The sequence below is a fragment of the Panonychus citri genome, unplaced genomic scaffold (genome assembly GCF_014898815.1).
Source record: "Panonychus citri isolate SS breed McGregor unplaced genomic scaffold, ASM1489881v1 Contig00001, whole genome shotgun sequence".
NCBI lineage: Eukaryota > Metazoa > Arthropoda > Arachnida > Trombidiformes > Tetranychidae > Panonychus > Panonychus citri.
In genome coordinates this window covers 1,100,950-1,128,331 of record NW_026515406.1, presented here as the reverse complement: position 1 = coordinate 1,128,331, position 27,382 = coordinate 1,100,950, and the positions used below count along the sequence as shown (strand labels likewise).

The window sequence follows — 27,382 nt, the reverse complement described above, 5'->3', positions numbered from 1 at the left end:
TGATGGAGATAAGAAGAAAAGGACCAAGAAGATCAAAAAGAAGACCAAAAAGAAGAAAAAGAAAAAGAAAAATTAATGTTCGAAAATGAAATTGACTTACTGGCAAAGTCGATCTGTTAATTGTTCAAAAATTCGATATTTCCTTCTAATTGTTACCTTAAATTGCTATCTAATTGTTACAATGTCAATACAAGTTTTCTCTTCAATTAATTAAAATCATTTTCTATCAAAATAATTTGTGTTTATCTTTTTTTTCTGTGTTGTTTTTAATGTCATAAGGAAATAGAAGTTTTTTTTGTACAAAGAAATTTAATTATCATTTAGAATTAATTGTTTTCGTTAATCTATACGAAGAAATTTGATTTTTTTTTCATTTCAATTAGTTTAATTTCCAAGGTTGGAGAAGCTCAGCAAAAACGTTCAGCAATTAGAATCAAATTGTTGGTCAAACGATTAAATGGCAAATCATCAAAAGTTGATTGTTACCATTTTTTTTTCTCTGTCATCTCGGTTCCAATTAGTTGTAATCATTCAAATCTTGATTGTTGGGAGAGAAAAAAGTTTGTAATTTGATTTTTTTTTTACTAATTAGCAGCAAAACGATCAATGATCAAGGCAAGAAAAAGAATGATGAGTCTTTTGATTGTTGTTGTGTCTTTTCAATTCGAAGATGGTTAATTGTTTTTCTTTGAGAGGTGATGGTGATATTGTTGATTTTATGGCAGAAGAAGCAGAAACATGAAGATAATTAGAATTGGAATTGATAGAAAATTAATTGTAAAATCAAGGTAATTGTGATTTCCCGGAGAAAATTATTCTTTCCAATGAGTTTAAGGTGCAAGTGGGCGAGTTGATTAAATTACTTTTTGTTTAGGTGAAAACAAATTGACAATTCGGACAATCATTTTTAAATTAGAAGCTCTGAGAAGTAAATCAAGACACTGTTCATTTAATTGTTCACTAAGCCAAACGATAAAACCATCAACTGGTCCAGTACAACGGTAAAATTCAAGTGGACTTGAAGCTGTGACCGCTTCTTCAATCACATCGGAAACCTCTTTCAGGTCAGTTCGAGCGAGTAGAAAATGATTGGAAAGAGAATCTTTTAATTCCGATTTATATTGTTCACCATAAAAGGTTTTCACCTCATCGCCGGTCACTTTCCAACACGCTGATAGATCTTCGTCCATCTTTTCATCTTTGGTCATATCAGTTTTGTAACATAAAGGTTCAATACAGACAACTTTTACACCGAAATCATCAAGTTCCCGTCTCAGTCCATCGTTATAAGACTTCAAGGCATGTTTACTCATACAATAAGGAACTAATCCCTTCAGGGTGAATCGACCTAATTGACAGAGAAATAGATAAATAAATGACAAAATTAGAAAAACATAAACATGATCAGCAAAATTGGAAACAAATGAGAAACACTAACCAAAAACACTGGAAACATTGACAATTCTTCCCTTTGATCGTCTAATTAATGGTAAACAAGCATTGATCACACGAATGGCTCCGAATAGGTTAACATCCAGAACTTTACGGATTCGGCTGGAACCATTATCCCATTCAAGTGGACCATAATCAATCACTCCAGCGTTGTTAATAACTGCCCAAAGGGTCAGGTCGGATTCCTCGATTTCCTTAACTGCTGCATCAATATCATCTTCTCGGGTAATATCAAGGGATAATATTCTCAATCTATTGGATGTGGTCTTGTAAAGCTTTTGAGCTCCCAAACCTTTAGGTTGAAGGCAACCAGCAAATACATGGAAACCATAAGTGTCCAAAGCTTTGGCAGCCATTTGACCGAAACCAGAATCACAGCCAGTTATGAGAACGGCTTTACTAAGGGGAGAGACAAAGGTGAGTTGACACCAGCCTCGAATAATCTTTGAGATTTGCCATGAGATGTGAGGAAGAGCAAATGTTATTCCAACCAATTTGATGAGACCATTAAGACCAATTAGATAATTGGAAAGGTAGAAAAGGATACCAAAAGTAATTAAGAATATTCTCCAAAGAGGTTGCCAAGAGGTAAATCCCATTTTCTCACAATTTTTTGTGATCTCAATGAGAGAAACAGAAAGTGAAAATTTCCAAAAACAAACAGTTGACTAGGTAAGTACAAAAGGAGAATACAATTTGCGTGTGTAATCAGAAACAAAAAAAAACGATTAGTTGATTATGATGATCACAATTATATCGGAGTAACAGACACTTCAATTATCACATTGAACAAAAGGTTCCATCAGAAAAAAAAGAGCCACCAAATGATCAGAATTGATTGTAACCTTTTTCCTTTCTTTTTCTCACTGATTCAAAGTAATTCCAATGAGTTGTTGTTGTTGACACAGCTAAAAGATAATAAATAGAGAAGAGATTGAGAAAATTAGAGAGAATTAGAAACAAAATGGTGAGAAGAAGGTGATAGATTAGTCGTAAAATAATCAGAATAAAACGGAAACAATTAAAAAAGAAATGAAATTCATTCTACCAGATCGATATGACACAATAGACAATTGTCAACAAGCACCAATATAATAGTCGATTGGAACACCGGATCTACAGTAATTTAAACACAATGAAACACTTTCTCTCCTTGTCCACCGATCAATCGTGTCTACTGACCTTAGAAAATTAATTATCGACGAAGAAAAAAAAATCGAAAACAATATAAAACCCATAACATGGATAAAGAATGGGGAGAGAGAGAGAGAGAAAGTTAATGATAATCATTTACTCTTACCGACAACAAAACACTTTCTCTTTCAACCTTACCAATTGGGCCTTGACCTTGACCACCATCAATAAAAACACCACAATAGAGCCACACAAACACTTAAAATGATAATAATTTAATCATAAGAATATAGATTAACAATTAACCCTTTCAATTAACTCAATTATCCAAAGCCAAACCCATTTTCCTAAATATAAACAAACATAATCTTCACAAATCCAATGTAAACAACAAGACAGAAAAATTGACTTACCTTTTTAATTTTACAAGATGATTAATTGTCACAGTCTAATTACCATTTACTTAATTAACACTTTAATATGATTAGGTCAATTGTCATGTTTAATTAGCATGACATTAAATAAATTCTATTAAGTAATAACAATAATAATTAATGAAAATGTTGCAAGAAAAACAAACTCATTGGAAAGGAAATGGAAACAAAAACCAGTCAGTCAATCACATGTTCACTTGCGCATTTACATTATAAAAGGAATTGAATTAATTTCTTCTCCTTCATTTACAATTAACTCTGGTAATTAATCATTTATTCATATTCTTAATTGTGGTAACATTTAATCGTCTTGATTTCACTTGTGTTAATCTTGAAACAATCAAATCATGAATGAACCCAAATCCTCATTCGCCTCATGTGTTGATTGGTAATTTTGATTTGATTTTCTTGCCTTCGCTTTTTATTTAAACTCTAGATTGATTTACTAATTGTTTATTTAATTAACTAATTTTTACTTGTGATTATTGATAGATGATATTGATTGGATTCTTAATTAGTAGCCAAAAGGAATCATGGTTGACAAAATCGTTCACCGGATATTCAGTGATCCTAAGGTCAGTCAATGTAAACATTGACTTAATTGTGTGGTTATAAACAATTAACTTAAACCGATTTGATTGTTTCCCGTTTTTAAAAATCTAATTTCAACAATGAAAAACAAACTAGTCTCACCTCTTATTGTTACTACTACAATTAACTGAATCTCAAACAATTTACTAACAATTAGTGAATCTATTTTTCTTTTGATTACAGAAAAAAAAACTCGAAACTTTGGTTAATTTGACAATTTGACTCTCGAAATGATCATTATCGATTAATCAATTAATTGAATGGCAATTAATAGGATTGCACTTAGCTAATTTGATTGTTACAATTAGATGTTACATCTTTGAATTGAAACTTTTCCGTTTATGGTGAAAAAGTTGAAAGTTTATTGGTGAAAACATTGAAACTGTTACAATTTGTATCTAATACAATCTTAATCACCATAATTACCGTGTCAACAATTAAACCTTTATAATTAACTGATTGACCAGACAGAACTTTCCAGTGATCAAAGTGATAATCAATTAAATCAACAATCAACGATTACAATTTTCCGGCGATTATCTTGTCAGGGTCATCACTTGGTTCAGTTGTTATTGAATCTTTTTGATTGTGAAAACATAAACATGGAAACAGAAAATGAAAACAATTAGTAAATCATTTTAACCAATCAATTGTTTATTATTATTATCAACAACTACAATAACAGAATCATCATCACACCAACAATTAAACGATTACAACAATCAGTTAATCAAACAACGATCGATATAAAAAAAAATCAACTTACCCAATTGATCAGTTTCCTCCGTGATTGTTGATTGTAAATCAGTTGATAAATTGAATTGAAAAAATTTACTCGAGGTTGTATTGATCAACAAATCACTATTATCACTGTTAATTATTTCAATTGACACTGAATCATAATTTGTTGACCTTGATTGTTCCGTTGATGATGATGATGATTCTGTTGATGAAACTGTTATGGTTAACATTGGGTTATCCTTATCCTTGGAATTGTAATTTAATTCATTTAATTGTTTAATTGCTTCAAACCAAAGGCTCCTAAGAATTAAAATATTGGTTCCCTTAACAACACAACATTTACACTTCCATAAAGTTGATTGTCCATCATGATCAGTTAAATTGTCATTAATCAAAGGAATCACTGATTTAGTTTGATTACCGACAATTAGGCAAACCTTGTAAGGTAAAACATTACAATCGTTATAAATTTGACACCAGTAATTGTTTTCTGAAATCAACCCATAATCAGCTAATTGTTTGAAATTAAAGTAATTAGATGAGGTTGAAAAAATTGAACCGATTAATATAAATCCAATTGTGATTAACTTCATCATCAATGTTGAACGATTAAAACTTGGTGAAAATGAGAAATCAATTCTAATCATTGGAAATATATTCAATTTCAATCAATCAATAATTGTAAACAACAATTTATATGATTATTAAATTGTCATCAGTGACAATTTAGTCAATTCATTTGTAGCAATTTAATCAACTCAAATTGTATCTCAAATCAAATAGGTTAATTGTAATCACCATTGAATGAGATGAATGAAAAATTTAATTCAAATTGAATAATAATTTTCAAATGAATTTAAATTGTCAAAAAAAACATCAGTTAATCAAATATTATTTAAATCAATCAATACAAATCAATTTCATCATTTCAATTTAAAATTATCTCCTTTTTTATTGGTAATATTAATTCAATCACCTTGATTATTACAATTACCAAAATTTAAACATGATCAATTTCTTAATCAATATAACAAAGTAAATCCTGCGATCAACATGATCGCTTTTCTGATTTCAATTTTAACAAATCGAATTCATAAAAGTGATCTTTTCCGTCTTTTTTATGGTCAAACGGAACAATCGTTATTTGGACCTTAAGTTAAACAGAGTAATCAAATCTCTGATTAACCTCACGAAGTTTTAATATCCCAATCGCAGGGCGTCCGGTTGATACAATTGAAAAACTTTCAATCATCTGAAAAATCGTGAATCGTAATAATTGTTTGTGATTCGATAACTAAATTAAAGTTAATCAAAAATTAACAGGAAGTTGTAACAACAATCGTCTTATTGAAATGGATGAGAGATTAACAATTAACGAAAAAAAAGGATTGAAAGGATTGATTACGATTAAACAACCACAACAATTAGCAATTTAAATTGCCAGGAATCGGTAAAAACAAAACCCACAGAGTATCGAGACAATTAAACAAGGACAATTAAAAATCTAATCACACTAATCAACGTAAACACACAGGAAGATCAATATGATTAAATATGATTTTATTTCCAAGGTACATTTTTGGTTAATTGTAATCATCAGATTTAATCGAAGGATATTTAAGATAATTATGATTAAATTCAGTGGGAGTAAATTAAGACAGAGATGATGAGGAAGATGAAGATGAAGATGAAGATGAAGATTATGATGATGATGATGGGGATGAGGATGATTGAATTGGTGGGTTTTTTTTCAAGGTATTACGAAGGCCTTATTATTTCAATATGAATAATCAACATGATTAAATTTGATTGTTGCCTTTTTCACCCACGTTTAAAATTCAACAATTTAACAATTATTTACTTTCCTATGAACTTGTTTAATTAATATTTATCTTCACATTCAACAATCTAATCACTTGTATTTCTAGTTTTACCTTGATTACTTTGATTCCAGTTTCTTTTAGTTAAATTGTTAACAAACTAAATTGTGCTTCATTGTGTTTAACCATCTTAATCCATTGCGATTGTTTAAAAAATTACAATTTACTATTTGGTGTTGATTCATTGGTTAGTGTGTTCATCTTTTTAATACAAAGTGAATCTTTCAACAATTTGTTAATTGTGATTATCTATTATTAGTATTTATAGTTTTAACATTAATTTTTTGTTTCTTTTTATTTTTGCCTTTAGTTTATTGTTTAAATTGTAATAATCAACAAAGGAATTACAACTTTTGACCAATTGGATTTAAATTTTACTATTCACAATCAACTAATTGTTCAAAATGCCAACCGTTGAATTAAGTCGTCCTGAAACAATTTGGCCATGGATTAATAGTGATCGTAAGTGTCCAACACAATTAACAATTTAGTCCATAAATTACTTGATAATATTTTCATTAATAAGAGATTAACAAAAGAAACGATTTAATTTGTCTCCATTGATGATAATTAACTGATCATTTACAAAATCTAATAGAAAATTAGTTGATTGTTGTCCTTGGATCGTCAATTTTGGTTAGCTAATATATTGTCTATCAAAATTACTAGAATAATGTTGAAACATTGATGATTTAATTGCGTATTAGTGGATAAATGAGCCGATGAGAAAATTGCTAAGTTAATTGTGAGTAGGTTGTAGATTAATTATTCACCTTGAAGCGTTAATTTTAATCAAATTTAACAAACAACGAGATCGTTTCTGAAGCTTTCAAATCAATCCAAAAATAGTTAACATTCATATCAAAAGTTTCGTTGATTGATTGACAATCATCAGAATGTAATGAAAGAAATAATCAGATCAATCGAGATGATAACAATTAGCTGATTCAATTTGTTGCTTAATTTTTCTCTCTCAATTCAGAGGATACAATGATTGAAGAGATGAAGAAGGAATTGGAAAAAAATGGCGGCCGTAAAATAACAATCGATCAATACGAATTATCATCAACTGAGACGAAAAGTTTAGACCCGAAGACATTGGAATGGAGGACAATTAATAGTAGCTCATCACCCGAATTGTACAAGCAACTTGCTCTCCAATCAAGTGCCGATGGTACGATTCCCATTCTTAAGCAGAACCATTTTAAAATGTCCAACGGGGACATTAAACTTGAATCGGATTCTATGACCTCTTCACCTTCACCCTTACCTGTGTCACCGACCAATGAAATCAAATACAATCGACCGGAAAGTTCACTTTCTCAAGCAATCAGTATTGACATGGCCTCACGTTCATCAAGCTCAGCTCGAGATCGTTCAGTTTCACCATCAAGGCGATCACGAAGTGAGAAAAACGTTTCGATCGGTAAAATTATCGAGGAATCAGAAAGCGAGGTAACAGTTCAGGTAAGAATTTAGATCAGATTTGATCGTCGTGCTAATAGTTATTTCGATATTTATTTGTTCTTGGTGGGGAATTTTCTTTTAGCCTGAGAAAACAAATTTCGTTCATACTTCTTGGCCTCATGGAATTGATATCAATAATCGAAGTCAATCTCGATCATCTCGAACAGTTTCACCAGTTCGATCCTCTTCTCGAGGAATTTCACCAGTTCGATCTTCATCTCGATCAGATTCACCCGGTCAATGGGCTATCGTTGAACGAAGCCAAACCCATGAGATTAAAAGGTCACCTACACCTTTCGCTCAAATGGGTCGACCTGCATCAGTCCCACCCTTTGACGCTGAACTAATCACCTTACCAAGGTATAAGAAGAAGGTCATTTCTCAGCCCTCTTCCCCGCTTCCCGATTACTTGACGAAATTGAGACACATTAAAGTGGCCACTGTTCCTGTTCCCGTTCCTCCCAAATTTGGCACTTTAACCCAAGGTGGACGATGGCCCAATGAAGCCGCTGGTCCAGTCGACATCGGTCCTCCCTGTGAACTCTGTAAAAAGCCAATTACCGACACCCGATTCATTCATCATCAAGGTTTCCTTTATCATGTTGATCATTTCACTTGCTCTTATTGTTTCAAATCATTGAGACCATATGATTTTCAAATGTCATCAGATGATAAACCTTATTGTATTAATTGTTATCGTCGAGAGTTTCATTGAAGTTAATCAGTTGACCTTAAATTCAATGTAAATCCATTTACACCTTTTCTCATGATTAACCTTAATCAACGAAAAACAATTTCTTAATCATCTCTTGCCAACACAATCCAAAAGATGAATTAACATAACAGAATAACTAACTTTTTCTTTTCCCACAATTAACTAATTAATCATTGAAAGATCATCAAGGTTTGACAACAATCAAGATTGGTGTTTCCTATCCTTCATAATAATTAAATTGTAAGGTTACAGTTGATTAACTTTTGTATGTAATAAGTTAATTGTTAACTTTATTTAACGATTCAATTTGATTATCTCTCTTTTTCAATTTCAACAATTCAACTGAATCAAGAAACTGAACAATTAAAACTCATGAAAAAAAAAACTCCAACGGAAATTAATTTTTTCCCTTTCATTGATAATCATAAAATTAATAGTAAACAATTAAATCAATACAATAAGCAAATAAATATAATAATTTATAATCCAATCCAATGAAAATCAAACAAAATGATAACTTTTCATTGATTATCAATGAAATTTCAATTGATCATCTAGACTGATGATATTTTCACAATCTAATTAAAATTGATTAATGATAATAAATAAAAAACAGTCCATTGACCTAATGCTTAATTGTAAATTAACAATTGACACGGAAGTTAATCAAAAATGAGAATAATTTTCATTGGAAAACCAGAAAAATCAACTGACCCTTTATCATTCATGATTATGTTATTGATCAAGAAGATGATTATTATTTAGGAAGATGATGATGATAATACAAATGATACAATAGAAACACGTAGAAAACAAATTAATGTCATTAGAACTCGAGAATTAACAAAAATTAATCGAAAAAATCGACAACAATAGGCCAGTCATATGCGCGACAATTGAGTAAACACTGGAAGAGATGATGAAAGGTATCATCAGAATTCATTATTCTCATCATTTGTCATCTTTCATCATCCTCATCTCCTCCTACACTTTACATTAACAATCAGTAATATACAATTAACACCAAGGCGGAGCAATTAAATTTGATTGTCATCTCGCAAAGGGTTTATAATCAGAAGTGATATTAACCCACCGAGGCAATTACTTGATTCCCATTGACAAGGTTTCATCTCAATCGTTGATGTTGATTAAAAATCCCAACAAAATTACTACCTTGTTATTTGCTCAGTTGACTTTGAAATAATTAGTAAATTGTTATAACTGTAATCAACTTTGATTGATAACAATAACTTTATTTAGTGTATATTTAATAACTGTTATTATTTTTGATTCAGTTTTACCATCTAGGTAATTGTTTGCTGCTTAATTGTTACAATAATGGTTTCCAAATCAGTGGTGATCCCAATTTATTTGGGAGTCACTGTGGTTGCCATGTTAATTACGTTAATTGTTGTCGTTGAAGGTCAGGATACTACAGAAGTCGCTCCGGTTGATTTATCAAAGTATCGATGTCGTAACGCTAATTGTTCAGGTAAACGAGTGAAAATCTGTCAACAGGCAACGTCCGAATCAACGTCCATCCTTTTCGTGGATCAGGTCAACGGCGATAACAAATGCCAATGCTGCTTCGAGAAAACTTTAAGCCGACGCAAATTACGACGTATTTGGGCTAAGGCCAGAAAAAATGTCTCCAAAAGCTCATCGTCACCCGCCGCCGGAGATGAGACGACAATTAAGCCAGAATTTTCCACTTTCGCTGAACTACCAACTCTCCCTTCAGTTGATTTACCAGGAATATCGCCCTGAATACTTTAATCAAGTTAATTATTACCTAAATTCATCAGATTGTCACCATAATCATCTTGATTCATTTTGATCAAGAAACAATTTAAAGTAAACAAAAAAGTTGTTCCTCTAAATTTAAGGTGACAATCAAATCAAACTTATTATTTAACTTCCTGTAATTAATCCTTTCATGTTGTATTATTGTTGTTATTTGTTAGTTGTAATTGTTAATTTAGATGTACTCATGATAATTATAGTTGATTGACAAATTATACAATAAAAATTAATCGTCAAAATTGATTTCTCATTGTGTGTGTTTTTTTTTGGTGAGAACAATTTATTCCAACTAGTTAATTACTATACAGATTTGAATGATTTTCGTCTAATTGTTTCATTTATTTGTCTGGTCTTTTTGAGCGGATGAATTTTCTGATTTAATGGTTTTCAAAATGGCCGTTACTTGGTCGGGAAAAGCATCTGAATTGAAAAGGTCAACATATTGGTCAGAAAGTTCCCAGAACTTTACTTTAAATTGTTCACTAGTTTCATTAGATATTAACCAAACTGTTTCCGGAAATTGGCCTGTAATCAAGATAATAAATAGAGAAAATAATTTAATTTGATTGATTCACCAGTTTAATTAGTTACTGACCTGGAGCTTCAGCGGCTCGACATCTTTCAGCATCTTTGAGAAGAGCAAGTAGATTAGCGGCTAATTGATCATCTGCCATATTTAAATTACCGATTGGTAGATCGATGTAACCAAAATTGTCTTGGGAAATATTTTTCTTACACTCGTAATCATAACCTTCGGAAAACTTTTTAACCAACGAAACAATATCATTTCCGAAATTTCCCTTCGATTTGCTTGGAAAATTATTGCCAAGAATACCTCGAATCGCTGTCAATGGAATCAACATATCGGTATGAACAACAAGATGTTCATAATCTATGTTGGAAATTAGACCTGATTTAATATTCCTAATGATATCATCTCCTCCCGCTAGAATGGCCCCAGCGGCTTTAGCGGCTTCTTGTTCTTCAACTGTTTTTACCACTGCAATTATCCGACTTCTCCTTTTTAATTCAAATGGATGAGGAAAGGTAACAGTTGATGAGAAGGCTTCTTGAAATTTGGTTTTCTTTTTGGCTTTCATGTAGAGTTCAATTCGTGTATGTAACAGGGTCGATTCTGCTCCCCACATTGTCGATGAATGAGCTTCTCGGTGCATTTTAAGAGCTTCTTTAAATGAGTAACTAGGAACCACAAAACCTTGTGAATAATAAACATCATCTGGTGGCGGAGGTAAACCAGTTGGATCAGAACGAACAACTTGAACTTTTGCCGAAGCTCTTTCATGATGAAAACCTTTCTTTCTCTCTGTTTTAGGCATTGATTTACGGACAAGTGCCCGTCTTCGAGCTTCAATTGCTCTCTTAATTCGTGTACCTTTACGGGCAGCATAGTTTCGTGATTGAACAAAAGTATCACCAGTTGATGGAACCAAAAGACAAGAGGTTATCCGAGGTGAAAGAAATGATGAAGTAGAACAAGTGAAAGAACCCGAAGAGAAACTTAAACCATTTCTCAGAGATTTAATTGTCAAACCAAGAAACATTTCAAACAATTAACCTGAATCTCATTAATCTCATGAACAATTAAAGAGAAACAATTAAAACAAAAAATAAAAATAAAAACAAATTCTCAAAACATGTGATCCCTTTCGGGGAATGTATTCTAATTGCGGTTAGTTGAATATTCTAACGAAATTTTTTTTCGCAACAATTAACTGATTGTCTGAATAAATAATCATAGTTGTTTGATTTTTTTTTTGCTAACATCAATTAACGAAAGGACATTGACAGTTGATCTTGTTAATAATTTAACTGATGTAATTGAAGTAGACGAGGGAGAATCTCGAGGAAATTGATTTGATTGTAATAGTTAATTAAATTGTTATTGTTGAACTTGATCTTGTTAATCTTTGATTGTAAATCTATTAAGAGAAAATATTTCCAGGGTCATTGATTTGATTCTTGTCAAGATTAAACAATTTGAATTCAAATTGTTCCATTTGAAAAGATTGAATTTGACTCACGAATGATTAAAAATTATCATTTACAGTATGAAATGAAATTAACAGTAAATTTAAATTGCTATTAAATTGAAACTGGAAAGATTTAATTTTTGTTTTTCTTTCTACTCTTAATGAAAAGATTAACTTTTGTTTTCAATACATTTTTGAGTAATCAAACAGTAAAGGGGTTGAAGAAAAATGAAAAAATGACATTTTTTTAGAGGTTGGTTTTTGTTTTTGTTGTTTAAATCGTTAATTGTTTCATGTTGAATTTTGGCTTCTTAAATTGTTTGCTCGTTGAAAGTGAGTTAATTGATAATCTTGTGTTGTTGTTGTTGTTGTTGTTGATTAATCAGGCGACGAGAAGATGATCAAAAAGACACACCACAAAATTAGACTAAACAAATTGTGGAAACCTCAACAATGGAGATGATATAACCTTTAACAAATCAATTGGTGCAATAATTGGATAATTATTAATGCAACACTATTTTTAATTAATCATGTTCATCATTTGTTAAATATCGGAAGGAAAATAAGGATAACCAACATTATAATCAGGCTCATGTTGCTGATCTTGAACGGATTCAGGCATTACGTAGTTACGATTCATCATATAATTGACTGGCATCATGTTGGCCAATAGTTCATCATTGGGAACACCACCAGCCCCTGCAAGTAGCCATTCATTGGTACCTCCACCGCCCTCACCGGGGACATTTGCCATCTCTGTGTTGGGATATGGCCAGAGGTTGGGTGGTGTTGGTTGTTGTTGCTGATGATGGTGTTGTTGTTGTTGTTGTTGCTGCTGTTGTTGTTGTTGTTGATGGTGATGGTGGTGTTGTTGCTGTATGGTTACAATTCCTTGGGAATATGGGATTGAGATTGTGTTTGATAGTCCGTGGATCGGATTCTTTTTCTGTGCCCGTTCGGTGCCGATGGGTCTTGGTAATTTTCTCTCTTCACTCATTTCTGACTCTTTGGATAGTACAGACTGTGAAGGTCTTTGAGAACCTGATTGTTGACCAGGATGTGAAACTGGATGATTGTGTTGTTGACTAAATGATCGCTGTGATTGCTGCTGTCCTTGAGACGAGGGTATTAATCGTCCAGGTTGTTGGTGCTGTCGCATGCTCAGCGGATATTGCATCAAATTGTAGGGTTGCATATTTTGAGGTGGACTTTGGTGTAGAACCGCATTAGTAGCTGGAAAAGCGGTCAATGCTGTTTGTAGTAGTCTCAATGTTTCTGCTGAGGGTGGATTAAATTCACCACCTCCTAAGGCTGAAGGATTCTGTAATGATGGGTGAATCCCTAATGAAGAACAAAAAAATGAAGAGAAAAATAATTAGCCTAATTAATTCAAATTGCAAGAATAATTTTCTATTCTCTTTTATCCCTTTTTTTTTATTTTCAACTTCTTTGTTTGTTTTTCGTCGACAGTAAAAAAAAAATATGATAATGATAAATGTTTACCTTGAGTAGGCACACTGGAAGGGCCAACCTGATATCTCACATGGGTTTGAGCCACTCGAGCAGCTTGAGCTACCTGAGCTGCCTGAGCAGCTTGAGCTGCTTGTGCTGCTTGGGCTTGCAAAGTTTGCATTTGAAGACTAGCTCCAGCAGCTAAAATGGCGGCCCTCATTTGCATGTGCAATGGCGGAGCATGTTGCTGTGGATTTTGTAATTGGATTCCTTGGACTGCATAAGTAGCTGAAGTTGTTGAAACTCCGGTAGCAGCGACCGAAGCAAAGTTTGGTTTATTTGCTTCCTTTGAGGTTCCCCAAACACTGGCTTGAGCCACTTTACTGAACAAATTGTTGAAAGGATCATATTCAGGTGTATTAGAAACCGATTGCGATGATTCTGTTTCACCACCAATATTTCCTGGTGAACCTCCAGGAATTTCAGATGCTGGTATGGCTGAGTTTGATGATGTAACTGTTGTTACAGTTGTGGTGGTCATTGAACTACTATTGGCAACATTAGAGCTACTATTAATACTATCGTTACCGCTAATACCGCCACTGACATTACTCATGGTGTTACCGCTGTTACTGCTACTTGTATTACCGAAAGGTTGCTTTGTGTCTGCAGTTTTATTTGGTGTTGTTGGTCCAACTACTCTTGATGCCGTGTTAAATGGTTGAGTTTGTGGTCTCACGGGAGCTGCGAAAGGAGCACCGGTAGATTCTGGGCCCGTAATAAATTTAGTCGAAGATAAATTGTTACTTGGTGTTTGATTAGGCGATTCGTCTGTTGTTGTTTTGGGCTTTGATGCAACCGCAGAAGTGTAGGAAAGTGTTGTTTTGGTTCCTGAAGTTAGAGGTGAAGGTGAGGCAATTACGGGAGAAAATGAAGGCGAGGAAATTACTGAAGAAAATGATGGTGAGGAAATTACGGAAGAAAATGAAGGTGTTGAAATCACTGAGGAAAATGAAGGCGAGGTAGTGACCGAGGAGCTGGAAAATTGAAGGCTTGAAGATGGAGAAGTGGCAGATTGCATCCTGGGTGGTATTGGTGTTTTAACTATACCCCAAGCATTGGGTGTTGAACTTGTTGACCCGCCAAATGGAGGGGCAGAATTGTTTATTGGAGCCGAGGCTCTAACAGAGACTACACCGGAAGATGTTCTAACCGACATTGAGCCAGAACCAGCTGAAGCAGTTGTATGAGAAGCGGTGGTAAAAACAGCAGAAACTGAGGATGACTTAGTGACCCCAGAACTTGTGGTTACCATAGATGACGATGAAGGTGGAATCGTAGCTGAAGATCTAGCAGCTGATGAGATTACAGAAGTTGAACTGAAACTTTTAATTGGTCCCCCTCGATTAAAGGTTAAATCATCCTCGTTTGAACTGGCTGACCGACTTAATCCAAGTTGTGAAATTATTTGAGACAAATCTTTATCCGTCTCATTGACCAGACCATTGATTAATTGTTGAGCATGACGTGTGGCATCAGCCGATCCTTTAATTATAATCTGACGATCACCTTGACCCTTTTGTTTTTCCACCTCAATATGAGCACCGGAAATTTCTCTCACAGCATTGATATTACATCCACCACGGCCAATGACTCGACTAATGGCATTAGCTGGAATTGAAACTTTCTTTGATCGACGAACTACCTCTTTCCATCCTTCCTCTCGTTTTTGACCCTTTTTAAGACCAAGATTTTGATTACTAATCAAAGAGGACGAGCTACTATTTCCAACGGAAACATTTGACACAGAGGAAGAAGTTGGTTTGGTTAACACTGTGGCACAAGGACTTTTTTGAGAATGAGTTGTTTTCTCAGTTGAATTTTCTCTGGGAACTTCAATGGATAATTCATTCAAACTACAATAGAGTAACGAAAGAGAAAAACAATCAATGAAAAAAGATTAATAATCAATCAAGTAGTAAAAATCAACATGGTGAAAACATTACCCTCAAAAGTATGATTTAAATATTCATTAACCAGATGAGAGATTAATCATTTTCTATTTAAATTTAGAAGAAAAAAATACTTACAATTGGTCGTTACTGTTTTTCCGATTAGATTCAGTGTTTTTATCAGAATATGATTTTTTCTCATTGATTGCCGAATGTGCAGTTGACTTTGTTTGATTGATATTCTCATTGGTAATTGGGGTAACACCAGAATCATTATCTCGTTGTTTAGATTTACCCTTAGCAGAAACTGGCGAGGCTTCTAAAGGTGATTCGGTTTTCTTATTGTCTCGATTAAGGTGATTATCTTTTTTATCTGTTGACTGTTTATTACCACTAGAAATAACTTGATTCTCTTTTTGAGCTTGATTCTTTTTATTCTTTTCCGCTTCCTTTTTCTTTATCGTTTTACTGTCGATATTTTGATGAACTGTAGTTGGTGTTGTTGTTGTTGTTGACGATGTTGTTGTTGTTGTTGTTGTCGTTGTCGGCGTCATGACTGTGGTGGTAGATTTAGTTGTTTCTTGTTTTGTTGGAGTTTGATGTGATGAGTCTTCAGGTAACACTCGACTTTTCTTAGTCTCTTTAACTGGACTTTGATTAACTTGATTATTTTTGATTACAGTTATATCTTCAAAAATGGTTCCACTTTCATCGTCACCCGATTCTGATTCATCATCTAAATCAGAATCTGATTCTTCAACTTTAATTTCGTTTCTTTGTTTCTGCTTATTGCTTTGCTTCTGAGATTGTTGTTTCTGTTTATTATTAGAAGCAGTTTGCTTAGATTCTTGGGCAGCCTTTGCAGCAGCAGCAGCAGCTTTTTCTTTTTCTTGTTTCTCTTTCTTTTTAAGCCTTTTCTTTTCTCGACGTCGAGCAGCAGCGAGTTTCCTTGTTTCTTCTCGATATCTTTCCATGTCAATCTCTTCGAGTAAAATGGTCGCATTTTTATTGGCCTCAGCAGCTTGTTTCTCTTTGGCTGCTCTAATGTGTTCCATACATTGGTGACATTTTTTCAAAAGCTCATCTTCATTGATCATTGAAATATATCGGGTCATCTCTTGATCACTGGGAAATTGTGTCACATGTTTAACCATCCATTTGACCACTTTGACGTGACCTTTACGAAATGCGGACATTAAACAGGAAACTTTACGATTATCTTGAGAATCAATATCTGCTTTAGCATTGACCAGAAGTTGAACTACATCAAGATGACCACCATTACATGCTAGCCAAAGTGGTGATGATCCTTTTTTATTTTTAACATCAACCTGAGCACCTCGGTGAATTAACAGTTCAACAAATCGATAATGTCCTTTATCGGCACTGATTGTTAATGCAGTGTCTCGGGAAGATGGTACTGGTGGTGCGTTAACATCTGCACCCTTGTCTAATAAAATCCTTCCCACTTCAACATAACCACCAGAAGCTGCTTCCATTAATGGTGTTAATCCAGTTTTTGCTCGATGTTCAACGTTTGCCTTTCGATCAAGTAAAAGGTCAACTACTTCTTTGCGTCCTTGGAAACACGCTAATGTTAAGGCGGTGTTACGATTAGTTTCAATTTGAGCATTGATATCACTTCCCATGTCCAAGAGGAGTTTAACTGTACCAGTGTGCCCATTCATGGCGGCTAACATGAGAGGAGAGATACCAAGCTTAGATCCAGTCCTTGAATTTATTTCGGCTCCATGACTAAGCAGCAACTTGATTATATTCACGTAGCCTCCTGAAGCTGCAAGACTAAGAGGTGTATAGTCAGATACATTTCTATGCTCTTTGTTGGCATTTTTCTCTAATAAAAGTTCAACAACTTCATATCGACCAGATGAACAGGCAAGAGAAAGAGCAGTATCTTTGGTTCGTTCTGATTGAGCTTCTATATCAGCTGAATGGCTTAAAAGTAACTCACAGACACCAGCGTGTCCCGCAGTAGCTGCTAACATGAGTGGAGTGAAACCTTTCTTATCTCGATGTTCAATGTTGGCTCCACGTTTAATCAAAAGTTCAACCAATTCTTCATGACCTCCAGCACATGCAAGTGTCAAGGCGGTATCATGATTAGAATCTGTTTGAGAATCTAAATCAATTGGTGGATACCAAGGAGGCGGTGAACTTGCTGGATTTAATTTAACAGATGAAAGGGTTAAGCTACTGGTTCCAGTGGATATTGAAAAAGTTGTTGGTATTGTTGGGTCTGTAGTTGATGTTTGAGTCTCACTTTCGATAAGCTGTTCAATTGAAGGTGTTCGAGTCATCGAATCAGCTTGAGCGGTAATTATGGAGCTTGTCGAGGTAGTCACAGGTAAACCCATTGAACTTGCAATGGTACCTGGACTTGTTAGGATTGAAGGTGATTGACTAAATGATCCTGAAGAAACTGGTATGCTAGAGAAGTTAAATGATTCCATTAAAGGTCCCACCGAACTTGTAAATAACGCTTCAACGCTCGAAGGAGACGCTCGCGGACCTAATCTGCCTTCTTCTCTTGCTCTTGCTCTGTTGAGAGCTTGAGTAGCAGCAGCATAGCCTGAAAGTTTCAAGAAAAAAAACAAAATGATTATTAGATTCATTAAGATAACTAGTTGCTTGATTGCAAACTAATGGATTTTCTTATTCAATTTACCTGCGGCATATTCCTCATAATCAAATTCATCAGATTCGTCATCATCAGGTAATTTAGGAGGTGTTGATAGCACGAAAGAAGAAGACGAACCATCACTCATTTCTAAAGTGATCGGAGAACTGAAAACATTTGATGCTAAAGCAGCAGAACCTGGTGAGGTTGGTGATGAGGCTGAAGGAGTTAACGATAAATTTACTGGGATGGTTGGAGCACCCAAAGTGAAAACATTACTTGTAGGAACCATAGTGCTACCAAGAGCACAAACTGTTGGTGATGAAGTTGAACCAGCGGTCAATAAGATACTTGCTGTTGACATATTGACCTGCTCGGTGTTATCATTAGTTGATGTTGGTGTTATAGATGAATTGCTTTCAGCTTGTTGAGAGACAGCAACTGCGGTAAAATGTGTCTTCAGTGCTTGAAGATGTTGATTGGCCAAGGAAAGTGGACTTGATACTGGGATATTGGTCTGACTAAGCTGAGAAAATTGATTTGATTGTTGAAGATTTGCCTGACTGTTTTGTTGTTGTGCTAATCTATTTGCAGCTTTACTTGCTTTGCTACCTTTACCTGATATCGTTGATCGTGTTGACGATTTAACTGGTATCAGGTTTGCAATTGCGTCATTGGAGAATCCTTCAAGACTAGGGGTCTGAGTAGCCTGAGTAGATTGAGATTGCTGAGATAAATTTTGTAATTGTTGATTAGATGGTGACAATGAGCTGGAAGATGCAGGATCATTTGCGTAAATTAGCTTCAATTGTCGTCTGAAATTGCTATTCAACATGTTTGACAAAGATGAAATTAAAGTTTGTGTTGCTTGAGTCTGTTGTTGTTGGGTATTTACAACGACATTTGGTGATGTTGTTGTTGTTGTTTCCGATCCATCTTGTTGTTGAGCCTGTGACTGAGTTTGTGATGCTTCTGTTAGTGTACTCGGAGATGGCGGTGTTTGTGGAGTTGGAGGTTGTGACTGTGGCTGAATTGTCTGTGATAATGGTGGAGATGTTGTTGATTGTTGTTGAGCCTGACTTGAAAGTTGTGAAAGTTGTGGTAGATTAGCTTGATTTAAATTATCCAATGAATTTAGATCAAACCATGAGGGGAAAAAGAATGGATAATTGGCATCAAATTTCATACTCGATGCTGTTTGTTGAAGAAACTGCAGAGCATCAGGTTTTTGCTGACCAATGGTTTGAGCCCATTCCAAAATTGCTTGCTGAGATTTTGGGTCGATAGTTTGAGCTGAATCGATCGCAGTTTGAGCTGATAAACTTAGAGAAGAGGAAGAGGAAGAAGACGAGGAAGAAGAGGGAGTTACATTACTAACAGTAGCAGCACCAGACGAAGAAGCAGTTGTTGGTACTGTTATTGGTAATGGTGGTGGTGGTGGTGGTGGTAGTGAAGTTGTTATTGTTGCTACAGAGGTTGATGTTATTGGTGTGGTAATTGTTGAAGGTTGAGATACGGTGAGTTTTAATGGTTGACTTTGCTCAGTGTTCAAACTATTACGAAAATTTCGTGTCCCTGATAGATCAGCTTCATAACAAAGGGTTTGAATTAATTGTTGCTGTTGTTCAGCTTGTTGATTTAACAATAAATGCTCTTGGCGCTTCTCTTGTAATTCCTTTTCCACTCTAACCAATTCCTCTAGGATTTGCTGTTTATGAAGAATCTGTTGTTCCCGTGAAGATGGGCTAAGGTCATCAGATGAACCAAGTTTAACACTGATACATTGACTTAGAGTCTCGGTATCTTTGAAAGTAGAAATGGTTTCGGTACCAGTTGAACAGGAAGAGGAAGCAGCTTCAATCGATGAGCTCAACAAGTTAACAGTATTGAGAAGGTGAGAGGCACTGCTATCTGATAGACTTCTCTCCAAATGTTTACCTGATCCAATCGAAGATGAATTTCGTCCTTTTGGTAGAGGTATATAGGGTTCAACAGATTCTGATGGCTTGTTGAAAGATAAACTTTTATTTCGAGATGTTTTTGGCATACCATATTTACCGGAAGCATTTGAAATAATAGAACTTTTTCTTTGACTACTGGTTGATGAAGATACTTGATTATCCGAAGTATCTTGAGATGATGTTGATGATATTATTGACCCTCGTTGAACTATACGACCAGTGGTCGTAGTAGTAGTAGTGGTAGTGGTTATGGTAGTTGTTGAAGTATCACAAATATCTGAGGATGTAACATTATTATTGATATTATTGGTTAAAGTAATATTGTTATTATTGAGATTGGGTGCTGAGGTGGGTGAGGCATCTTCGGGTGGAGGAGATCGACTAACAGCATTTGGATAAACCAATAAAAGTTGAACAACTTTTGTATGGCCTCCTTTAGCTGCTTCCATTAACATGGTTGCATTATCCTTTAAACGATGGGTCGGATCTGCTCCTTGACTTAACAAATATTCAACAACATTTAGATGACCTCCAGTACAAGCAAGGGACAAAGGTGTCGCATCATTTGTAGGTGTTACTTTGTTTACATTGGCTCCACGAGAAACCAATAGTTGAACTGTACAAAGATGTCCAGCTCGTACAGTTTTCATCAAAGGTGTTCGTCCACCATCAGCTTCATGTTCTAAATCAGCTGAAGCATCTAAAAGGATTTCAGCAACATCCGTATGTCCATTTTCACAAGCATGCATCAATGCTGTCTCTCCATTACCATTGGTGGCATTAACATTGGCGCCTACATTGATTAAATGTTTAACCAATTCAATGTGACCCTCTTGAGCTGCTTCCATTAAAGGTGTATTACCACCGGCCTCAATATCAGCACCAGCTTTAATCAGAAAATCGGCCACTTCCAATGAATTAGAACAACAAGCAAGAGTTAAAGCTGTTTCCTGAGTTTCCTCAGTTTGAGCATTTATATCAGCTCCTTGACTTAATAATAAGGCAACCATTTCCTCTTGCCCTTCTCTAGCAGCTTCCATTAAAGGTGTATATCCTTCATCATTGACTTCTTCAATATTGGCACCTCTTTCTAATAATAACATGGCCAATTCAACATGACCCCCACACGAAGCAAGGGTAAGAGGTGATTCAAAACTATCAGCTGGCATGTTTACCTGAGCACCTGAATCAAGAAGTAATCGAGCCACTTCAACATGACCATCCATTGAGGCTTCCATTAATGCTGTATGCATTTCTTCAGTTTTATGCTCTTGGTCAGCACCAGCTTCCAATAGGAATCTTACCATTTCTAAATGTCCTTTATAACAAGCAAGGGTTAAAGCTGATTCTTTAAATTCATCTGAATGTGAATTAATGCTTGCACCTTTTTCAACTAATATTTTAGCAACCGAAACATGACCAGCAGAAGCAGCTTCCATTAAAGGTGTATGTCCATTTTCATTATGATCTTCAACATTGGCTCCAGCATCAATTAAAACTTTAACCACATTCACATGACCACCAGCACAGGCATACATTAAAGGTGTATTCCCTTGTGACGTCTGGGCGTTAACGTTGGCTCCATGTGTTATTAAAAGATTCACTATATCAACATGGCCCGCACTTGAGGCTTCCATAAGAGGGGTAGTGTCTTTTAATCCACGATCTTCAACATTGGCCCGTGTGGCCAATAATAATTGGGCCAATTCAGCGTAACCAGAGGAACATGCTAAAGATAAAAGGCTTTCACCTTCTTCCGTTATCTCATTCACATTTCTACCCTCATCCAATAATCTGCGTACAGCTTCAAGATCACCTACATTACATGCATCTATTAAACAAGAACCATCTACAACGGCTGAAGCAACAGCATCATGAGGTCTTTTCCGATCAAATTCACAGCTTTCCACCATTGATCCAGTTAAGATGAATACAAAAACAAAGGAAAAGGTAATCAGTTTACATTCATAGTATTAAATTAACAATTAATATTATCGTATTTATCTCTTTTTTTTATAGTTATTCTTTCAAACAATTCACTTCTACAATTTTACAAACAAAAAGAAAATGAATTCTCTCCGGTGCTGCTGTTGGTTAGATTTTATTGATGCCCAAGTGGCTAATGCTTTAAACATTAACTCCAGCGGACTGGAGGCTCTTTCGAGCACTGAACTAACCGCTCAGTTTGGTTTCGAGAATGGTTACAATTTGTTTGATTTTTTCAATTTTATCAATTACATTTTTTTCATCGCAAAGGTTTGTATCATCTATCCAGTATAATTGTGTTGATTTACATTCTTTTACATAGTGAAAGATTGATCTATTTTTATTTTTGTTTCTGTTTAATTGTTTAGTTAAGATATTGATTTTGTGACACTGATTGAGGAGATGTTTCAGGCTGACCCCATGGTACATTTGGTAGACCTTTCGCATCGGTACAGGAAAGAAAGAATGAAAGATATTGGGTGATTTGTTCATATAAGTCAGGTTGATTATCGCTTCTTTAATTTCTTTTTTCTGGTTTGATTCTGTCCAAATCATGTTGTTAATGATTATTGTTCTAATCGGTTCCAGTGGTAGATTATTGCTCATTTCCGCTGGCGTCCATGTATAAAGTCCTTTGTGGTTCTCCAATATTTTGATAATCATCTTGGTTGATGTCGAATGTGGATATTTGATTGCAAGGTTAGGGACCAGGTAGTTAACCCTCCGATCTTTGTGTTTCATAACTAACATGTAAAAGGCAAGTAACAAAGTTTTGAGTAATTTGAGTTATTAACAATGTACATTACCAATTCATTGTCTAATGAAAAACTGTTCTTATTTATTTTGATAGCAACTGTCTCGAGTCCACCACCTAACGTTTTCCTTTGCCAGAAGCATCTTTGAGATTCGTTTGTTGGAAGAGGGAAAGTGATCTTCCTATTTGCGATCTCCACGATCGGCCATCTAGTTTCATTCTTCGAGAATACCTTGATCGCTTTGATGATTTGAGATAACCAGGTGACAATCGGATTTTCAACTCGATATGCTATTATTGGTATCCAACCCGATTTAAACTTGTTGATGAGGAGAAGATGTTTTAGGTTTTGATTCACTATTTCTTGTAGATTGTGAATTAGATTAATGTAATTCTTATTTTCATAGAGGGCATGAGGACCAATTGAGTAGAGCATCGGGCCAGCGAAAGCTGATACTATGAGCCTTTGATAGTGTACCGGGAGTCGAGAGATGATTTGTCGGTCACCGATAATTTTACATTTGTTATCATTTACGATTTTCTGTAAATTTAGGTGATGTATTGAAAAAGATAGAAATTTACCTACTACCTTGATGTTGGTTGTTTCCGGATGTTTAAGAAACCTGGTTTTCGATGGATTAATGTTCAGGTTAACTTTTTTCAGCTCGTTGGTAACTATTTCAATGTGACGATTTGAACTGGATTCGCTGGTGAGGATAACTAAATCATCTGCAAAGGATATTATACTAACCCCGAGGTGCTTCGAGTTTCTAATAACCCTGTTCATACCAACTATGAACAGTAGCGGACCCAGTGACGAACCAGCAGCCGTACCGACATCATCTTTTTTATAAATTATTCTCTGATTGTGAACAAATCGTAGGACCCGATTTGTATGAAATGAGCGAATGAGAGACAAGGTGCCCGCATCTACAAAGTTTTCCAGCCTTGATAGATAATTTCAACCAGGATGTTATCAAATGCTTTAGAGGCATCAAGTGCTATTCCAATTCCATTGCTTAGATGTTCTCTAAGGATGATATGGAAGCCATTGGAGTCGACATTTTCTTGATATGCGAATTGAGTTTCAGGTACAAGAAGCTCTGGTAGAATCGCTTGTACCCTCTTGGTAAGAATTTTATCAAAAATTTTCAGAGGAAAACAAGATATTTTAATGAGGCGCAGTGAATTATCCGGTTTAGGAATAAAATGAGCACCAAAATTTTTAACTTCAACCGGAACTAGACCATCACTGAAAGCACCTTTGATTGCCGTAATTATTTTTTCCATATTTATCTTCCAGAATTTCAACCAAGTAGTAAGAGTGAAGTAGTCAGCGTTACCCGATTTCTTTTTGAACCTGAAGCCCCGAATCAACTCAATCTCATGTTCTCTAAGTTCTGATGGACAACCTAATTCTATTGATTCAACTGGTTTATTTGAGTTAAATGAAGACAAGTCTGGACTCGGTCCTACCACAATTTGATCAACTAATGAACTTTTTTTCTTAATTAGCTTATTGATGAAGGCCCATACTTCTTGTGTGTTATTCCTGATTTTGTAAAGGTACTTTTTAATTCCTAATTTTCGATTTATTCTTAACCTGGTGCATAGATTTTCTAATGTTCTAATTTCATCCTGATCAGCATTCTGTCTTCTCATTCTTTGTATTCTCGATCTGAGTTTACTGATTCTTCTGTTGGTCTGTCTACCTTGGCTTCTAAAGGGATTCTTTTTATTCTGAGCTCATTCATTTCTCGAAAAAAAGCTCGATAATTTAACTCAGGTGAACACTTTGTGTTAAGATTATAAAATTGTTTTTTGTGTGTAAATTTTTTTGTACTAAGAAACTTTTTCTGAAGTTTAACTTGAATTATAAATTGTCTATGATCTGTGAGAAAGAAACTATCAATCAATTTTTGTTCAGGTGAGTTCGTAAGGACAATATCAATCCAGGAGTGTCTATTAGCTAATCTGTAGGTGAAATTGTCGGATCGAGGACTGTTGAGAACATTGAGATTGAGGGAAACAAATGAGGCTTCAAGCAAATCACTACAGTTTTTATGACTTACACGGGGTGACCACATCTTTCCCTCGACATTCGCGTCCATCACTAGTACCATGGGTAAACCTTTGAAGATCGATAGAAGGTTGATCAGGTTGTTGATATTTGTTTTAAGGTCATCATGTGCAATATAAGCTCCTACGATTATAATTTGGAACTTTTTTTTCTGTACCAGAACAGCAATCACATTTTTTATTGAAGTTTCACTGTAAATTACTTGAAGATCATTTGAGGTTATGATGATTGTTTGATCATTTAATATAATTTTCTTGTTGATGTAATTAAGAGCTATTGCTCTATTTACTTCCACAAGTACTAGAATTTTATTAACACTGTTCATTGTATCTTGGATGAGATCATATGATACTTCGCGATTTTTTGCTGCATTAACATAAGTTAATGTTATCGTGGGGGATGAGGAGCCATTCATAGTCAATGGAATATTTTTTCGAGGCTTCAATGATTTGATGCTTTGTTATTTCACACTCAAGTGAATTCGTTGAGTGATTTTTCGAGCAAAAATAGCAGCACTTCGTTTGAACAGTACAGGGTTGAGGATGAATGGTAGAGCAGTGTACACACCTATTCCTCTCACGACAGAAGTTGAGATGACGTTTTTTCAAGCAAGAGCAAAGATTGAGCTTGATGTTGTCGTAGATCGGGATTATCTGGTTCCAGAATTTAATATATCCATCCTGGTCAAGTAGTTTCTCTCTATTTGTGTCACTGATGTTCAAGGTAACAGTGCAATCACCACTTGCATAAGAAAGGCTTGAAATGAAAGTTTCTTCATCCAACTGAAGATCATTGAGGTATATGTTGTCTTGGACACGTTCAATCTCAATATTTCTGAGACGATTCACTTTGAACTGAACAGATGAAGAAATTGGTTTATACTCAGAGATGTTGTGGTAACTCGTAACTTTGCTGATTTTTTCAACTATTTCCTCTTTAAAGCGTTCAGATATGAACCCGACTTCAAAGGTCTCATTTCTTTGATTGATGTAGGTAATTACATTCGAGTGATTGGAATCACTGGCTAAAATATTGGCAACACTAGTTTCTTCACTTAACGATGTTAGGTTGACACGAATCGAATGATTTTTATTTGTTCTTGGAGTGGGTTTGATCCAACCTAAGCGTTTAGCTTGTAATTCACGAAAAACTTTGTTACTAATCATTTTCTTCTGACGCAATTTCTGATCGTGTTGAGTGAGAGGTTGATTGTGATTGGAAAGTACTGACAAGTAATCACTGATTCAGGGAGTAAAAAGAGACTGATGATTGTATGTCAAGGGGTACTAGTTTTTTTACTATGATTCAGAGCTTACTCTTCATTTTATTCTAAGAGATATTTTGTCTTAATTTAAATTTTCCAAATTGAAGTTAATTATCTTAGCTACTCCTAATTAGCTGAGCCTTTAATTGTATCTGAGTTTTAACTGGTTTAACAAAGTATTGTTGATTTTCACATCTCAATGTAAATTGATTTTAGAACAATTTAACGCAAATTGTACTTAAACATTGTATTTATACATTGGTCATGTTTTAATCCGATATTTAAATAGATGATACTAATTAACAATTGTAATCACAAGAAAGATACAATTAGCTTGTTAACTAGTTGGGTTTAATTAACTAACAGAAAATTTGTGAAGTTTGAAAAACCAAATAATGAAGTTAATTGTTTGTTTCAATTAGCATTTTGATGTTAATTGTTTTGAATTGAAAAAGATAGAAGTAATTCTGAGTAATTAATTTTCAATTGTTTTAATTTACTGGCAGTTTAGTGAGATAAAAAGTTCACAATTAAATGTTGATAAGAGTAATTGGTTAACACTAAGAAGTTACAATTTAAGTTCAATTAGTGCACTTTTTTCTTGGGTATGAGTGAGTACCAGTATCGTAAGTAGTATCATGGTGGTTGAATTTCATGAGCTAGCGAGCATATGAATTCAGGCTTAGTTAAAAGTACTGATCGAGAAATTAAGCCATGATAACTTCATATTGATAATTTCTTTTTTCTATCTCATGGAGTAATCTTTCTTGGAAACGCTCACAGTTATAATCCCAAGCATTGTGTCCAAATTTTTTACAGTTTGGACATTGCCATTTATATTTATCATCTTTAACTGGACATTTATCATGAGAATGATTAGTGAGTCCACAAAAAGGGCATAAACTGAGTAAGGTGCATTTACTGGACATGTGACCAAAACGAGTACATTTCCGGCAATGTTTAATGTCAAAATGATCTATGGCATTTGCTTTTTTATACCCCACGGCGATCTGACCTTGTCTCTTTTCTATCCATTCTCTTAATGCTGGATCGGTTTCAACAATTACATCAAAGAATTTTCCTT

At 34.7% G+C, this 27,382-nt stretch overlaps 5 protein-coding genes across 7 annotated transcripts; 1 reads left to right on the top strand and 4 right to left on the bottom strand.

Annotated features, from left to right (window-relative positions):
- Window positions 1-235: 235 nt before the first annotated feature.
- LOC128386190 (retinol dehydrogenase 7-like) lies at window positions 236-3,174 on the bottom strand. 3 transcript variants are annotated; one of them, XM_053345196.1, is made up of 5 exons: window positions 3,000-3,174; window positions 2,753-2,933; window positions 2,501-2,634; window positions 1,439-2,360; window positions 236-1,348 (listed from the first exon to the last, which is right to left on the bottom strand). In XM_053345196.1, the coding sequence occupies exons 4-5, from the start codon at window positions 2,049-2,051 to the stop codon at window positions 855-857; spliced, it is 1,107 nt and encodes a 368-aa protein (XP_053201171.1). In that variant the 5' UTR covers window positions 2,052-2,360; window positions 2,501-2,634; window positions 2,753-2,933; window positions 3,000-3,174; the 3' UTR covers window positions 236-854. The 3 variants fall into 3 exon arrangements, with proteins under 3 accessions (XP_053201171.1, XP_053201176.1, XP_053201163.1); XM_053345201.1 differs by lacking the exon at window positions 2,501-2,634; XM_053345188.1 differs by lacking the exons at window positions 2,501-2,634; window positions 2,753-2,933.
- Window positions 3,175-3,929: 755 nt separating this feature from the next.
- On the bottom strand, window positions 3,930-5,264 carry LOC128386245 (uncharacterized). Its single transcript, XM_053345254.1, has 2 exons — window positions 4,378-5,264; window positions 3,930-4,189 (listed from the first exon to the last, which is right to left on the bottom strand). Exons 1-2 carry the CDS (start codon window positions 4,997-4,999, stop codon window positions 4,131-4,133), a joined length of 681 nt encoding a protein of 226 aa, XP_053201229.1. The 5' UTR covers window positions 5,000-5,264; the 3' UTR covers window positions 3,930-4,130.
- A 996-nt stretch (window positions 5,265-6,260) lies between these two features.
- On the top strand, window positions 6,261-10,460 carry LOC128386161 (uncharacterized). The gene is made up of 4 exons (XM_053345155.1): window positions 6,261-6,419; window positions 6,543-6,694; window positions 7,215-7,699; window positions 7,782-10,460. Exons 2-4 carry the CDS (start codon window positions 6,637-6,639, stop codon window positions 8,412-8,414), a joined length of 1,176 nt encoding a protein of 391 aa, XP_053201130.1. The 5' UTR covers window positions 6,261-6,419; window positions 6,543-6,636; the 3' UTR covers window positions 8,415-10,460.
- A 16-nt stretch (window positions 10,461-10,476) lies between these two features.
- On the bottom strand, window positions 10,477-11,886 carry LOC128386171 (uncharacterized). Its single transcript, XM_053345168.1, has 2 exons — window positions 10,813-11,886; window positions 10,477-10,742 (listed from the first exon to the last, which is right to left on the bottom strand). The coding sequence occupies exons 1-2, from the start codon at window positions 11,777-11,779 to the stop codon at window positions 10,552-10,554; spliced, it is 1,158 nt and encodes a 385-aa protein (XP_053201143.1). The 5' UTR covers window positions 11,780-11,886; the 3' UTR covers window positions 10,477-10,551.
- Window positions 11,887-12,318: 432 nt separating this feature from the next.
- LOC128386074 (ankyrin repeat and KH domain-containing protein 1-like) lies at window positions 12,319-22,265 on the bottom strand. The gene is made up of 4 exons (XM_053345041.1): window positions 18,302-22,265; window positions 15,754-18,205; window positions 13,715-15,579; window positions 12,319-13,552 (listed from the first exon to the last, which is right to left on the bottom strand). The coding sequence occupies exons 1-4, from the start codon at window positions 22,125-22,127 to the stop codon at window positions 12,756-12,758; spliced, it is 8,940 nt and encodes a 2,979-aa protein (XP_053201016.1). The 5' UTR covers window positions 22,128-22,265; the 3' UTR covers window positions 12,319-12,755.
- Window positions 22,266-27,382: the final 5,117 nt, after the last annotated feature.

Excerpts from the sequence above, each read along its gene's own strand:
- LOC128386074 (XM_053345041.1), bottom strand. The coding sequence starts at position 22,127 with ATGGTGGAAAGCTGTGAATTTGATCGGAAAAGACCTCATGATGCTGTT. Across the intron at positions 18,206-18,301 it reads TTATGAGGAATATGCCGCAG|GCTATGCTGCTGCTACTCAA; the intron begins GTAAATTGAATA and ends TGAAACTTTCAG. Across the intron at positions 13,553-13,714 it reads TTCCAGTGTGCCTACTCAAG|GGATTCACCCATCATTACAG; the intron begins GTAAACATTTAT and ends GTTCTTCATTAG.
- LOC128386161 (XM_053345155.1), top strand. The coding sequence starts at position 6,637 with ATGCCAACCGTTGAATTAAGTCGTCCTGAAACAATTTGGCCATGGATT. Across the intron at positions 6,695-7,214 it reads GCCATGGATTAATAGTGATC|AGGATACAATGATTGAAGAG; the intron begins GTAAGTGTCCAA and ends CTCTCAATTCAG. Across the intron at positions 7,700-7,781 it reads AAAGCGAGGTAACAGTTCAG|CCTGAGAAAACAAATTTCGT; the intron begins GTAAGAATTTAG and ends ATTTTCTTTTAG.
- LOC128386245 (XM_053345254.1), bottom strand. The coding sequence starts at position 4,999 with ATGATTAGAATTGATTTCTCATTTTCACCAAGTTTTAATCGTTCAACA. Across the intron at positions 4,190-4,377 it reads GGAGGAAACTGATCAATTGG|ATTCAATAACAACTGAACCA; the intron begins GTAAGTTGATTT and ends ACAATCAAAAAG.
- LOC128386190 (XM_053345196.1), bottom strand. The coding sequence starts at position 2,051 with ATGGGATTTACCTCTTGGCAACCTCTTTGGAGAATATTCTTAATTACT. Across the intron at positions 1,349-1,438 it reads CAATGTTTCCAGTGTTTTTG|GTCGATTCACCCTGAAGGGA; the intron begins GTTAGTGTTTCT and ends TCTGTCAATTAG.
- LOC128386171 (XM_053345168.1), bottom strand. The coding sequence starts at position 11,779 with ATGTTTCTTGGTTTGACAATTAAATCTCTGAGAAATGGTTTAAGTTTC. Across the intron at positions 10,743-10,812 it reads TCGAGCCGCTGAAGCTCCAG|GCCAATTTCCGGAAACAGTT; the intron begins GTCAGTAACTAA and ends TCTTGATTACAG.